The 16,051-nt window shown below is 42.3% G+C and overlaps 1 protein-coding gene across 1 annotated transcript in view; it reads left to right on the forward strand.

Annotated features, from left to right (window-relative positions):
• Positions 1-15,673, forward strand: part of klhl5 (kelch-like family member 5) — a 38,002-nt gene extending 22,329 nt beyond the window's left edge. The window contains exons 6-11 of the mRNA XM_088621173.1: positions 3,973-4,159; positions 4,966-5,190; positions 6,930-7,092; positions 8,461-8,673; positions 8,767-8,938; positions 12,450-15,673. Coding sequence (XP_088477299.1) covers positions 3,973-4,159; positions 4,966-5,190; positions 6,930-7,092; positions 8,461-8,673; positions 8,767-8,938; positions 12,450-12,506 — 1,017 coding nt within the window. The 3' untranslated portion in view covers positions 12,507-15,673. The remainder of the gene's footprint in view (positions 1-3,972; positions 4,160-4,965; positions 5,191-6,929; positions 7,093-8,460; positions 8,674-8,766; positions 8,939-12,449) is intronic.
• The last annotated feature ends 378 nt before the right edge of the window (positions 15,674-16,051 follow it).

Consider the following 16,051-nt stretch of genomic DNA (forward strand, 5'->3'; position numbering starts at 1 on the left):
GTAAGTAATCCTTTAATCCTGTAAATGGAGGTGAAGGAAACCCTTTTATGAGAAAACCACAGGGTATTTAGTTATCCGGCTCTAGCTTTTGAATGCAGTAGCTTCTGAAAGGTATTTGGAGTTGTTTTTTTTATTTGTTGCAAAAGTAGTAGGATCAGTAATGTGTCATAATCTTTATTATTGCTGGAGTTTGAAAGACTCAGCTGGATGTTAGGTATACTGTGTTTAAGAAGTCCGTACAATCCACATTCATGTTTTTTCTAATTCCATTGAAAGTACGTTAAGCCCAGAGCAAGTGCCAGGGGACAGAATAGAAATTCATGGCTCTCTTTCCGTTGGTGATTCTTTCTTTACTGAAATATTAGTGGTTGTTACCAAAGTAAATTGGGTAACTCAGTGCGCTGCGCTGGAGGAGACAGTCCGTCTCTGAGCAGACAGATTCACCAGCTTTGCAGAGAAGCCTTTGATTTCTGATCAAGGGTTTTATCTTTTTCTCTGTGGCCCAGAAAAAAAGTTTAGTTTTTCAGTTCTCGTTTTGACTCAGTCCACATGTAACACAATATAGGTTGCAGAAAGGACTGTGCTGGATTTCTTTAATAAACACAGACATCCGTCTCACTCAGCTAGAGAGGCTGATGTCTCAATTAATTGAGATATGAAGAGTAATGCTAATGAATGCTGCATCCTTCTTGCAGACTTTAGCGTTGCGGTTATTTTAGTCATGGATTGTTTGGTATTTCATTCTTGTGTCTTTGCGATCTTATTCAGAACATGGGTGTGTTCAGAGTATCTACTGACTGTGAATCACTTGCATGTGTTTGTCTCCTTGTACATTTTCTCCTTTTAGTTATCTAAAATTGTATTATGACTACTCCTGCCACTGAGTCAGGGCTGACCAGTCCAGTCTGACGGGCATTAAATAAAGACTTTGGAAACATTTGCATTTTCACAGTCAGTTGGTCCACCTTTTATCAGCCAAGTATAGTAAATAGTTAGGTCAGTTCAGTCAATTTTAAGGATGCCCGGAATGAAATGCAGTTTTTCTAGGACTGAATTGCTCTGCCCTGGAACTGTTACACCCTCTGAAAGCAAATGGACAAAAACCAACACCAGAGCCTGTGCAACAGTGATAACATTCCCTAGCTCCCTCAAGCGGCCTAATACAAATGTATAGGCTGTTGACCTGCTGCTCATGTGTCCAGTGAGTAGATAAAATCTGTCTTGCACCAAACGATATATGGTAATGTAAATTTAAAAAGGTTATGGAACAGCTACAGTGTCAGTTCACTTATGTTCTCTAGCGCCATTAGACTACGGTAGTCAAAATGATTCAATTAGTGCGTTTCTCTCTCCATCACCAGACGTACTCTCACCGGGCTGCAGAATGCAAGGCTAATTTGCTTAAGTGTGAAACTATTAAAAACTCACACAGAACGCATATGATATAAGCAAAACCGCAATCCAGCGTTGTGCTTTTCATCTTTTTTCGCACTTTTAAACATGGTCACTGTTATGACCCCAAGTGTCTAGGGGAAAAGGGGTGTAACATTTAGGATAATTCTTTTGGAAGCAGGGGGGGTTTTGGTGAGGGACTAGGAAGCGTGATAAGGGTAAGGAACTAGAGTGGTGCCAAAGAAAAGAAAATAACAAACAAAATGGAGCTGGCTAGGACAGTGAGGGAAAGCTAATCTGACTACAAAAGAAAACCCGAAACACACGGTCTTCGGCGTCTTCAACACCCTAGCTAATCTGCACTGACTACCCAAAACCATACAAGACAAATGGCACTCACCCGTACTAACCTAGTGTACTAATACAAAATCAACTAAGTGTGTAAGTGTACCCAACAACCTAAGCTAACCTTATATACAAAAGTTCACACAAAAACACAAGTGAACCAGGAATACAAATAAGGGAAAACAAGAGTAATCAACAGGAGCAGGGTACAAAAGAACACAAAAGTTGAACATGTAACACTGGGGCAAGGTAATGACAAAACAAGGATGAACACAAACAAACGAAAGTACAAAGAAACTAACAGAAAACCAACAAAACAACAAAGCCGAAGCTATACGAAAATAAACACACACAAAGCAAAACGAAGCCGAAGCCGAAGCCGAAGCCGAAGCCGAAGCCGAAGCCGAAGCCGAAGCCGAAGCCGAAGCCGAAGCCGAAGCCGAAGCCGAAGCCGAAGCCGAAGCCGAAGCCGAAGCCGAAGCCGAAGTCGAAGCCGAAGCCGAAGCCGAAGCCGAAGCCGAACGAAAGGCCTTTTCTTCCTGAAAGCCTCCATGTTATATAGTGAATAAAATGAGTTCTGATTGGCTGAGGGCTGATTGATGATGACATCATATTGAAACAGTGGTGTGATGGTTGGCCAATGGGGAAGGGAGAACAATCAAGGGTCAGCAGTGTGGAACATAGAAAAAAACACACACAGAACACACACTGGGACGTAACAGTCACTTAAAATGTTAGGGCAACTATCCACTGTCGTCAGCAGTCAGGCTAGTTATTACTGTATCACGTGTCTCGGTTCAGGAGCGAACTGTGAATCTGCAGCCAGCAGAACACATGGATGTGATGCTGTAGAGAAACAGGTGGCAAAGTCATCCGGGGGAATTTGTCAAGTAATTAGCAAATGAAAAATCTGCACTTGCGTCAGTAGTAATTGAACTGATTAAGGCAATTAGTCAGCCTCTCTGTTACTACTGTGCCTAATTAAAAACATATACAGTATACACAGAGAGTAACAGCACGATGTTCAGAGGGAAAATAAATGAGAATAAATCAGCACCAAGCATAACTATATTAAGAGAATGAACGTAATTTTCCATATTAATTCTTCGCAGGAGGGGAAAAAGGCATTTTAAGGAAATGCTAAATTATACTCTGCTCCTCAGTCCCTAATGGATTTTATTCTGATCACCTAATGAAGATTTTAACAACAAATAATATCACCAATGAATATCATTGTGCAGTGAATATTTCATTATGTCCCATTGCATTTCCTGATTTTTTTTAACAGTTTTAATTGACCAACCTGCCGTCATTTTTAGAATTTCAATTATCTTCTCTGCCACCAAAGTGACAGAGCTGGATATGTGGCAAGATACTGCCATGAGGATAACAGCCTCTTCCTGTAATCCAGGGTATTGCAACACCAGACCTTTCAGGACCACACTGGTGCGTGATTCAATTACCTCATCTCTAATTGAATTCAATTAATTCCTCATTTTTGACAATTTCATTTTTGTTGCCTGTGTTATACGTACGTTGAAAGCCAGCACCTGTGTTACCTGTTAATAATACTCTGTCAGTCAAAATAATAGTACACCAAGAGGCTTTATGTGTAATAACTGCCGTAAAGCCAGTCCTGTCTTGACTTAATATACTAGTATTTGGTTCTGCAGGAGTAGCAATAGTAGCTACAGAGTAGCCAGCAGCCATATCACTCTGCAGCTCACAACTGGCAACCCACTGAAGCTCAGCAGGTGTGAGCCTGGTCAGTACCTGGATGGGAGACCTCCTGGGAAAAACTAAGATTGCTGCTGGAAGAGGTCTTAGTGGGACCAGCAGGGGGCGCTCACCCTGCGGTCCATGTGGGTCCTAATGCCCCAGTATAGTGACAGGGACACTATACTGTAAATAGGCGCCGTCCTTCGGATGAGACATAAAACCGAGGTCCTGACTCTCTGTGGTAATTAGAAATCCCAGGGCTTTCTAGAAAAGAGAGTCCTAGCCAAATTTCCCATTGGCCTTTACCAATCATGGCCTCCTAATAATCCCCATCTATGAATTGGCTTCATTACTCTGCTCTCCTCCCCATTGATAGGCACTATGGTTGAGTGGAATGTTCAGAAAAGCTCTATATAAGTGTAAGCAATTATAATATGTTGGAAGCACCTTTATTTGTATAGGCTGTTCTTTGAGCTCTGATCCCTGGGTGATCAGGAATTCCTTTTCCTTTCCTAGTTCCTGGCCGACATGGAGAACAATCCCCTTTTCCGGGACAACATCGAATGTCACCGACTGATCATGGAGGCCATGAAGTACCACCTCCTGCCTGAGCGCAGGCCCTTGCTGCAGAGCCCGCGGACCAGGCCCAGGAAGTCCACTGTGGGGGTGCTGTTTGCAGTAGGGGGCATGGACGCCACCAAAGGTCCCGTGTCTTACACTGAGGTCCCCCGCACTGCCATGTGCTCTGGTCTGATGTACAAAAGCCCCATTTGTCACAGTAAATAGGATTTGTAGAGAAAGTTCAGATGATTGAGCGGAGCTCCGTAGAGCCCTGTAGCTGGGAGATTCCTAGCTCCAGTCTGGGAATGTCCAAAGCAAACTGTGGTCAGGATTTCCAAGCCAGTAGAGTGGGAGGTGGTTTCCAGGACTGGCTGGTTGTGTGTCGGCTATAGGATTCTAGAGCTGCCACACACCAGCAGCCCCTGTGGCCTAGCAGTGTTGCCCTTGTTCTCGCTGTGCCAGCGCCAGCTCACAGTGTGAATAAGAAGCAGATGACTGGAGACTCACACCTTTTTGAAGGACATATGTGTGTCGTCTTTATCTCCCCGATGTTACTACAGGGCTTATAATTCTAAATAATAATGTTTTACTCACTTGTCACCACATCAGGGAACACAGACAACTTTAAGTAATTCCTGTGGGCGTTTCCTTTGTCTTTGGGCACTGTCCAGTTTAACTTTCATTTTGCTGAGTGAGGGATTGAATATACTTTAGCGCGACGCACCTGGGCTTTTTCTTTTGAGGCCCTTCACAGCCACGACGGACGTCCGAGAACGCAAAATCAAAATCGGACCTGATTGCCAGCTCCTCCGCTCGCTGCTTTCATTCACCATTTCCCCAAATTGCGCCCTCCGGAACCGGCCCGTGACCGCGCGACTCAAAGAAGGTGAGGTTATTGTCGTGGGTTTGTATGTCTGAACGGGGTCCTCTCTCGCCTCCTCGCTCCAGGTGCCACTAGTATCGAGAGGTACGAGCTGCGCACCAACACGTGGACGCACGTGGCCAACATGAACGGCAGGCGGCTGCAGTTCGGCGTGGCCGTGCTGGACGACAAGCTGTACGTGGTCGGGGGGAGGGACGGCCTGAAGACCCTCAACACCGTCGAGTGCTACAACCCAAAGAACAAGACCTGGAGCGTGATGCCACCCATGTCCACTCACAGACACGGCCTGGGTAACGAGACCTGACTTGGGTTTCTCTGAGGCTGGCAGCCACCCAAGTCAAATAGAGGGGGCCCCGAAGTGGCGGATTGCCAATCTCTGACAGTAGGACCTCAGCTGAAGGGAGGAGCACTAGAAGGTTCAGCCACCTCCTCAGGGAGGCACTCAGGGAGTCAGTGGATGCTCTGGAGCTTTTCTTGACCTTCCCCCTAGCAATCCCATTCACCTGGCTGCAGTATCGCCTTTTTCTTCACCGGCAGGAACTGACTTGTAATCCAAGCCGTGTTCACAGCCTCCTGCATGCAGATAGATAGATACTTTATTGATCCCGTGAGGGAAATTGCAGTGCAACAGCAGCTTAACACACGCAACACAGCCACAGTGTAACGAATTATATAATAATAGTACAATACATACAATACAATACAAGAGTTACTCACAGTCCGGACACACAAGAACAAACTAGAACAGAACAGTACACAGAAAATCGTATCACACATATGAATATAAATATAGATGTAACTATAGATATAAATATAAATGTATTGCACAGGTCCCTGGCATATATTGCACAAAAAATGGTTGTAAACGGGGAAAAAGAAAAAGAAAAAGAAAGAGAACAGATGTAGCAGTAGATGTGTAGATGCGTTTAGTCCAGAAACAGGTCCCTGTCAATGTTGCCTCTGCCCAGACGCAAGGTGGATGCGTTGTACAGTCTTATGGCAGAAGGCAAGAATGACCTCCTGTAGCGCTCCCTGTCGCACCGTGGATGAATCAGATGCCTGATAGATAGAAGTCCTGTCCTGTCCTGTCCTCTCTCAATACGCAGAGCTCCACCCTGGAGTATTTCCGACGCCGTCTACATAGCTAATCTCGAGAACCGGGCTCAGAAATGTTCTGCTCAATCTGGCCCCAGGCACCACCGTTGAAATGCTGCGTGATATGTAGTTAGGCTTTGCGTGCAACAGTACTTTTAAAAGGGTTTGGTTACAGCTGATACCACAGTATTGGACAATGAGCTTACGGAAGTAAAACGAAACTCACCATGCTTTGTATATTCACGATAACAGACCCCATAAACAGAGATTACAGCATCTGCCATTACAGCGATGCTCCTTGATTTGCCATTTTATTCATCTCAAAACTACCAACAGCAAACTGTAGCTCTTGGCTGTTTGCTTTGACCTCCTTTATATACCTGTTCTAACTATAATGGTCATAGTTGAAACAGTACTGACAAATACCGTATCGGCACATGGGAAAGTATTCAAAGAATGCCAATAGGTATTTGAGTGTCCATATTCTGGAGACTGATATTCTTTCGATATATTCTTTACTGCAGCTGGTCTTGGGGAATGTTCTTCATTATGTAGTTAAATATGTGCCTCCTGTCAACAAGGAGTAAGTGTCAAACTACATCAAAATGTCCAACTACTGCTCTAATCCTGCAGCAAGCTTGTGGTGAAGAGCAGGACAGTTCTCCCATACAGCGCTGAGTGAGCCTCTAAATGCAATACTCACTGTTGTGGGATATTCTTCATCAGAGGAGCAGGTCACAGTCTTGTGCAGATTCAGATTTATTGAGCTCAATAAGAACAGCAACACATACTGGATCTGCCCCACAGAACTGACACCCTGAAAGGGGTTTCCAGCCTTCATATACATATGTGCTCAGAAAGAAGTTTGGTTTCATAGTTTTATGAAAGAGGGGCCCCCAGGGGCTGACTCTCAATGCTTGATGTTCGCGTGTAGGTGTGGCGGTGCTGGAGGGCCCCATGTATGCTGTGGGGGGCCACGATGGCTGGAGTTATCTGAACACGGTGGAACGGTGGGACCCCCAGGCGCGGCAGTGGAGCTTTGTGGCCAGCATGTCCACCCCCAGGAGCACAGTGGGGGTCGCCGTGCTCAGTGGAAAGTAAGTTACACTTGTCTTGCAGATCGCCTCTTTCATCTGTCAGCTTACGCCTGATCTTATATCAGATTTCATAGATATTGGGTCACCTCTGCATCCTGATCAAGACCAAACTGTTTGTTGTCTCCTGGGCTAAGATAGTGGTTTTCTGATTCATAAAGATTTTAAACTACAAGCAACCAAGCAGGCATCATGTATTGAGTGGTCTCCTCTGGGCTCCAACCTACATTCTCGAGCATCTTGATGCTAATCATTTCATCCTTTGCATTCAGGTGTCTTACACTGAAAAGAATGAAGGTTGCTGAAATGCAACGGAGGCTGCGATACACAACAGTGGCCATGAAAAGTTAAACATGGTCGGAGATCAGGAGCCAATCAGGATCTTTCTCAGGCCTGAGCTTCAGTTCCAGTTTAAGATGGAAGAGGCATCTGCACAGCCACAAGTAGATGAAAGCCCAAAATTATTTGGTTTCAGAACTGCTTTTCATCCTAAAACTATTCACATCGGTGATCTCGATACTGACATATTATTAAATGCTGATTGTATTTAATAATTTTAAGGACTTTTAAAACCGTATGATTTTGATAAGTGTACGTCAAAGTGCTGTAGTCATTAAACAAGCTTTGGCAATTTTTTCCAGTTAATCCAAAAATTATACCAGGTTAAAGAGAGCACTACTGTATGTATTTCACACCCAGGGCTGGTTTCAGAGCTCCTGGTTATCAATGACACTGGACTAATTTAAATGAGCACTTCTAACCCCAGTGCTCACAAAGGTTTCTCTGTGGTTTTCTCTGCTGCCTGTGCTCTTCATTACCTAATTGATCAAGTTCTTACATCGTTTGAACCGGTGTAATCTTATTTTCAGGTCTTAAATTGTTGAAATGGTAATAACACCTCTAAAATCCAATTGTTGCCCTTAATGATGCGGAAAGCAGAATCTGTTCTGTCAGAAAAGGAAAAAGGGGAAATCTTACTTTGTTTCATCTCAAACATCGTACATTTGTCTCCATATCACAGATTGAGAACGCTCCTTGGTGAATTCAATTTGGGTTTTTTTTTCTTTGTCTGAAGATGGAAATTAATCCCCAGACTAAAATTTAATTCTCCACACCAATTTAATTTAATGAACAACTGGCTAGAATATGTAATGGCGTGACTGACTTCCCACCAGCAGAAGCTACATCACCGCGCCTGTGTGCAGTGGAATTTGTTAGGAATTGCATCACGTCGCTCTCAATTAAAGTGTTACAGTCGATGCTCACCCTGGGACAGAGCCAGCCTGAGCACTGTGGGCAAACAAGGAAATCTTAAAGATTCTTAAAGCAATCGTTCCTTAAAGCTTGCTCTTTCTTTTTCGTTATTTTTAGGCTTTATGCAGTCGGGGGTCGGGATGGCAGCTCCTGCCTGAAGTCGGTGGAGTGTTTTGACCCCCACACCAACAAATGGGTCCACTGCGCGCAGATGGCCAAGAGGAGAGGAGGGGTAGGCGTTGCCACCTGGAATGGATTCCTCTACGCCATCGGGGGCCACGACGCCCCAGCCTCCAGCCTGACGTCGCGGCTGTCAGACTGTGTGGAGAGGTAACGTGCCGGCCTGCTCGGTCAGAGTACCCAGATGGAGGCAGAGCCCCTCTGAGCTGTTTGCCTAACGACCGGCTGTTTGGGCATCGACAGGTATGACCCTAAGACAGACACGTGGACAGCGGTGGCCCCGATGAGCATCAGCAGAGACGCTGTAGGGGTGTGCCTGATGGGGGATCGCCTGTACGCCGTTGGGGGGTACGATGGACAGGTCTATCTGAATGCCGTTGAAGCCTACGACCCCCAGACCAATGAGTGGACACAGGTCAGACCCGGCTTTACTGCCCCCCTTCATCCTCATCACCCTCATCACATTTTGCCCGGATTCGATTTTGTCAGCAATGAATTAGCTGAGGAACTGGATCCTTGAGCAGTGTGGCAGTGTGGTGATATCTCGTAATGGAACCCACAATGTTGAGTTCCTTTGTTGAGGCCAGGCTCATCATTAAAATGTAAGAAAGGTTACAAGCTAGAGAAAGGCCACTCAGCCCCGATAACTCATTCAGTTGACCCCTGGACCTCGGCCAGCTGCTTCTTGAAAGAAGTAGAGGGCAACCCCTTCGCTGGCTGAGTAGCTTGTTCCAGACCTCACAGCTTTTTATGTGAAAAGCTCCACCTGTTCTCCTTTTTAATAATACAGTATGTGTCGTGAATTTCTAGTTTATTCTTCGGTTCGTGTTTCCCAGTCCATTCTGAAATAGTCCACTGAACTGGCTTAGTCAGTGACTTTTGGGGATTTCAGATACTTCATTCAGGGCTGCTTGCAGCCGTCTCTGTTCAAGATGAGAAGGGCTCAGTCCGTTCAGCCTGTCAGTGGACAACATTCCCTTAAGCCCAGTTGAGTCCCTGGTCACCTGGTTTCTGATTTCTCTATCCTGATTCCAGAGCAGCTATAGCTGTTTGTATCAGGGTGACCAAAATTGTGCACTGTATTCTCGGTGAGGTCCTGCTGGTCCATTGTAAAATTTTAAAATCACTTGATTTAAATTCTGTACATTTAACTAAATATACTATAATTGCCCTGTTTACATTAAATATTATCTATAAGCCATTAAATAAGATCTATTATTTATCTAGTCTGTTAACCAGCTGTCAACCCAAAGTGATACATCACTTTGAATGCCTGCCGTCTGCGAATTAATCTTTAATGAGAAAAACTATAAAAAGCTTTATGAAAATCGAAATTTATCAAATGTCTCTTTTTAAGCCCTTAACACTGTGGATTCAAAATTTCTAATTAGTTAAGCAGGAATATATATATATGTTTATAAACCGTACTGAATGTTCCATGGAAGAATTCTAAAGATTGATCCAATAGTTACAATAATAATAATAATAAAAAACTTTATTTTATATAGCGCCTTTAAAAGTGGCTTCTCAAAGCGCTTTACAGAATGACAACAACAATGAATTAAAAGAATACACAAGATAAAACACAATTACAATATACAGAGCAGACCGTGGATGGTGCTACTAAGAAAAGCAGAGGGGCGAAGAATGGAACCAGTTAAGTAAAGGCTCTTCTAAAGAAGAAGGTTTTGAGTCTGGATTTGAAGGAGTTTAGAGAAGGTGACTCTCTGATATCCTTGGGGAGAGAGTTCCAGAGCTTTGGGGCTTAACAGGACAAGGCCCTGTCACCCATAGAATGTAGATGGGCTTGGGGGACAGATAGGAGACCAGAATTAGAGGAGCGAAGATTGCGAGGTGGGGAGTAGTAGTAGTTTGGTTATTATTCTCATTCCCATAACCTTACCTATGATATAATAAAGATATGGTGATCTATCAATCTTTGGTTAACCTTTTCGTTTCTTTACAGTACATACACAAGGTAAAATGCCATCAGGTCCTGGAGAGATGTTTAAGTACTTCTAATACAAAAAACCCCACTTCTACCACTTCTATACTAAAGCTATTTAATTTAGAATTTTGTTTTTGCTCAGCCAGTGGCACATTTTGTGTTACTATTTTGTGATAAACGACTAAGTGAACTAAAATATTTATTTAATATATCATGTTTCCCTTTCATCACCTAAATGTTTCCCCGTTTTTCTTTCCGAACATGAATATATTTTGCTGTGGTAATACTGAAAGTCTTTTATTTATTTTAGTCTGCTTAGCGACATTCTTTTTTTCCCTCTCGGTGAGGAATTTCTATATTTTTAAGATTCAGTTGTCTAGTTACGGCCCCTGTTCCTGTTCACTAAAGAATGAGACACGTGGACAGGCTTCTCTGACATTACCACCTGCAGAGCCCTTCAGAAATGTGACAGGTTGAAAGTTCTACACAGCATGTCAGGAGAATTAGCCTTGACCGAAGAAGCAGAGCATCTCTCACTGAAATCTCCCCGAGCCGACAGACACCCCCTAAGTAGCAGGAGTCTCTGTTGTCGACGAATTGCAACTCTCTTCATGGCTCCATTCTGCCAGTTTGGGGAATCCTAGTTCCTCTCACTGGTAACCAGTTACTAGGCCACAGAGCTCAATCTATTCTCTTAGCAGCTGCATTTAGTGGTTGAGTTTATCTGTGTGTTTAGCTGTGTGCTTGTGTTTATCTGAGTGGTTGGCTCATATCGGTCAATGTTCATTAAAAAAAAAAAGGTGTCCTATTTAGAAGTTTCAGTTTTCATAAAGAGTTAGAGTAAAAGGTTTTCTGCCTGCAGGGGTGTAATGTATTCTGGCTGACAATCCCTGCTCAAGAAGAGACTTTCATATTTGAACAATGGAATATGTGTGTGTAAATTTAATTACATATTAAAATGTTAATTGCCACAAACCCACCATAGACATAGGCAGTCTTCCCACATTTGTATGTTGGAATAGTTTATATTTCTTTTACAAAACTCGTTTAATGTCTTTTCATTGTAACAATGTAGAGGACAGCATGAGAACATTTTATAGATATTGCTATAAACTGTGCAAGATTGAAGCATTTTTAATAAAGTCACAATGTCGAAAGCTGGTAGGGTGGTAAATGGGAAATGTCCTGTAAACTCTGTAGTATTGAATATTGAATTACTACATTCAGGATTATTGTACAGAAAAAAAGACAAGTCAAGGCCACCAAACTGAAAGGTGGCAATTCAGAAGGAATGTCATACTCAACACGGTGACACATACAGACAGGCTGTGCTTTTGAGTGAAAAGTTTAAATATCAGTTGACTGCCTAATAGAAAAAAAAAAGTTCAGATGTCAATGCCTTGAATTCAATTTAAAAATAACAAAACAATGTATGTGTTATTTTGTGTCATATACTGTATATTTTTTGAATTGCTGTTCTAGTTTAAAGAAAATAACAGTGTCAGTCCTGAGTAAAATGCCTAGCAACACGTCTCCTCCAGATCACTTTGTGTCATTCATGGCCTCTCCTGGAGTTGTATGCTGTCTCTCTCTCTCTTTCTATGCAGACCAGAGCAAAGAGAGAAAGGAGTTCATTTGCCATCTTTTAAATTGAGATTCATATTTGTGCCGTTCTTTTTGAACAAATAAGAATAAATAATGAAAGTACAACAAAGCACTATAGCATGCAACGGATAGTACAGAACATTAAAAACACAGGACTCTTCATACTTGGTAGCCAAGTAAATAGCAGAGCATATGTGCTGCCCAGAAATCTCCCTTTTCTAAAACACATTCAACAAAACTGTCAGAGAACATGTTAATCACACACATGGAAAATGACATTTTTAACATGCAGGAACTGAAACTTTTTCATGAGGTGTGTGCCGGATGGTGTGGGCAGCTGGTTCACTGGGTTATTCCTTGTGATCTTTTGCAGGTTGCACCGTTGTGCCTTGGGAGGGCAGGAGCCTGTGTTGTGGCAGTGAAGTTATAACCCAGCGTCTCCTTCTCCCCAGACATCATTACAGTTCTTATTCTCTTTGTCAAAATCCGCGGCATTTTTTTTTTCTTCTGTCCCAAAGAACTACTTAAAAGGGATTCTACCAAGGAAGAATTTAATATCTATTTCCATTCTGCTATGTATTGGAAACTTTGCTCATTTAACTGCGCTGTGTCAATCATTAGAAAACAGCCCAGCATGATGTACAGCATGTAGCCTCTGTGGAGTTTTTTAATCAGCTGGGCTGAAACTCACAGTCTTTCTAAAGCACAGTTTGGCCCTTGTCCAGTTTAATGTGCTGATTCCCAATTTGATTTTGGATAGGGTTGATTGTACCACAGGGAACAGTATATGGAGAAAGGTTGGAGTCTGAGGCGTGTTATGCCATCGTCACAGACCTCACTGTGCTAGAAGATACTTCTGCTCCTGAAACGCATCGGAGGCTGGTGGGGGGAGGGGGTGTTCCCTCTGTTACTGATCCAGACAAAAGACATTCTCACTTTAGAAAAATGAAAAAAGAACCATGTATCATTTCTCTTCCTCCTGACAGGTTACAAATTGCATTTTTGGGGACATAGTGAGAAATTGGGATTTTACCGGAGCTGAATTTAATAGCACAGTGATTGAACTGCACATACTCCCATTTTCCCCTGGTGCTGTAATGGATGCATCTCACTGAGCATCAGTGTTCTTTCACCAATGACAGTACAGGCCTGAGACAGGCTGTCCTGCACACTGCTCAGGCAGCAGTGGAGAAAGAGCACAGGGTGTGTGTTGTTTGGTGATAGACATCCATTGCTATTTCTGAAGACATACAGGGTAATTAGACATCACTGTTTGTTTCTGTTCTTTAAGTCTCCTTACTAGACATTCCATTTTTTAAATATCTTTTTAAAAGTAGCCATCAAAGTAGGCAAACATCTGGGCTATTTTCAAAGGCCTTTCCTGCCATTCCAAGCTTATTGCCTGTTTTTGCACATAATAAAATGCTAAATTAAACTCCTGGTATTACGGGATCAAAAAAAGTGGACTGCTCAAATTATCTGAGTGACTAAAGTGGCAGTTTAATTCTTTATCGTATTGTCTTATGACTTTCACTCCGTATTTGAGCAAGACACAAAATTGTAGTTTTAGATAAGAGAACAATCGTCACATACAGTAAAAAATAATAGTGACCCACATTGAGACAGGGAGACTCTAACTTTGAGGACATTCAGCAGTACATCATTTCAAATTCATGAATGTATTTTTTCTCTTCTTAGTATTCACAGCACCACTGATCAGTTAAGTGGGATTTTGTTGCATGCACTTTTGAAGCGAATGGCGTAACGCAGACTGTAGCTCCATCTCAGTGCAGCCCTTTGACTTTAAAAACACATTTCCACTTCAGAGAAGGGATCTGGAGTCTCTACAAAGAAATTCAGAGCAGAGATCCGTAAGTCCACGTGTGAAAATGAAGCCTTGTGGATTCCTCCACCTGATACCTCCTGGGTTTTAGGGGGGAAAGCCTTCATTTCAAACTCTGGGGCGGGAGGGGGGAGGTGGTGGAAGAACAGGTGGTTGGAAAAGGTCTTGGTTGAATAAACACCCTGTTGCATTCTCTGATATTTTTATCAAAATGATTCAATGTTCCCATTCTCATGTTCTCCTTCTCAAAATTCCAGAAAAAAATCTATGTGATATTATATATGTATTGTACTGTATTATATAATTATTATAATCTATATAATATTTTCTGATTTTTTTTTTAGCCAAACAATAGAAACATTCCAACAGAACAGAGAGAAGGTTGTTTATAGGGTAACATCCTGACAATGTGATGAGTGCTGGCCAGAGCTGGAACTTTGATAGTGGTCTTATAAAGTCTGTCCCCACTTGGTATAAAATGAAGTGTCTGTAATACAGTTTATAGATTGCTTGGACAAATAGGGCAATATTTTATGTTTTTAATTATTTGGAGATGTTTAAAGCTTGATTTGCTTTTATACTATATGTGCCTACATTTTTCTTCTCATTTCAATTGTATTTTCATTGTTACACGATGGGGGTGTGTTATTGGTCAAATTAAGAAAGTAGTCCTCTGAATAGTAATGTAATATAAACCAATATTATCTATATTGAATGGAAGATATCATATTATATGATAGTCCACATTGTGGGTGCACAGTTGGTAGACTTGCATTGGATCCATTCTGCATGGCTGGACTGAGGCTTTGACTGGATAAGTTCCACAGGTCAAAGTTGTACAGTAGTTCCAGTTCAATGCCTGGAAGATGCAGCAGCAGTAGTTTTTGAACATGATCTGTTAAGAACAGTTTCTTGGGACAGGATATTAGCAGCAACCTGAACTGCCTTTAAAGAGCAGATACTGCAGATTTTACTTATCTTTAGGAAGTCTTAATATTTTCCTTTTTTTTCCGTTCCTTCAAATGCAGATGCCATTTTTGGGGGGCTTTTCTTTACTGTTGATGTAGAGCTGTGGTGTTCTGTGGTTCAGTGGAAGGAAGGGGTGAAACTCCTGGGTTCTCATTCAAAATAATAGTACATTTCTGAAGGAAATTTCTTCTGCTCAACAACCTGAGACGACAATGGCGGACAAGGGGGACAGATGTTAGCAGATTTCAGTTCCCTGTTGCCCTTGGCATGAACGAGCCCCCACTGTAAACATTGCTCCACCCAGACTGCGATATAAGTAAACAAGTACAGGATTCCTACATTCCTTCATTCAAACCTGTGAACTGCATTCCTGCTGGAAGTGTGCATGTCTGTTCTAGAATCCTTTGTGTCCATCTGTTGGGGGTGACAAACTGCTTTGAACCCGTGTTTTGACCTTCTGTTGCCTTAATGGAGAGTAGGATATTACAAATCACAGGGCACTGTCTTTGTCACCCCAGAGTTCCGACAGACAGACAAGCATGAGCTTCCAGCTCCCCCATTCTGGTCCCAGGCCCTCCTGTGTGATGTTCTCACCCTGTGTGTGGTATTTAAGTGAAATGTTTTATATATTTGTTTTTCGAAAGGGAAAAATATTTATTTAAATATATGACTTTATTATTTAGCAACTTTGATTTTTTTAAAATAGTTTACTGCATGCCTTGTTTATTCTCCATTCAATCTGCTTTTCTGTGCACTTTTTTATATTAAAATATTGGAAGAAGAAACTGGTGTGTCCAGTGCATTTTTATTAACTGTGTTTCTGTTATTTTAACAGATTGGCTTGGTCTCTTTCCTTCATGTGAGCCATGTGTAACTGTATGAGGATATATCGGTGCCCGTCATGGTCCAGGAGAGTCCTTCAGGTTTTGAAAACTTAATCTACAGTATCACTGGCTAGAGATCATGTTAATCTTGGCTAATTAAGTACCCAAGTGGTTCCATTCAGTAGTATGAATCTTGAATTTGGAAAGAAAACCAGAAGATCCTGAAATTCTCCTGGACCAGGGCTTCAGCCCACAGATCTAGATCATAATCCTGAGATTTAAAATCCTTGTTTTAAGGATTAAGACATCATAATAATTCCTTACACTTATATAGCGCTT

The sequence above is a fragment of the Lepisosteus platostomus genome, chromosome 1 (genome assembly GCF_059453375.1).
Source record: "Lepisosteus platostomus isolate fLepPlt1 chromosome 1, fLepPlt1.hap1, whole genome shotgun sequence".
Lineage (NCBI taxonomy): Eukaryota > Metazoa > Chordata > Actinopteri > Semionotiformes > Lepisosteidae > Lepisosteus > Lepisosteus platostomus.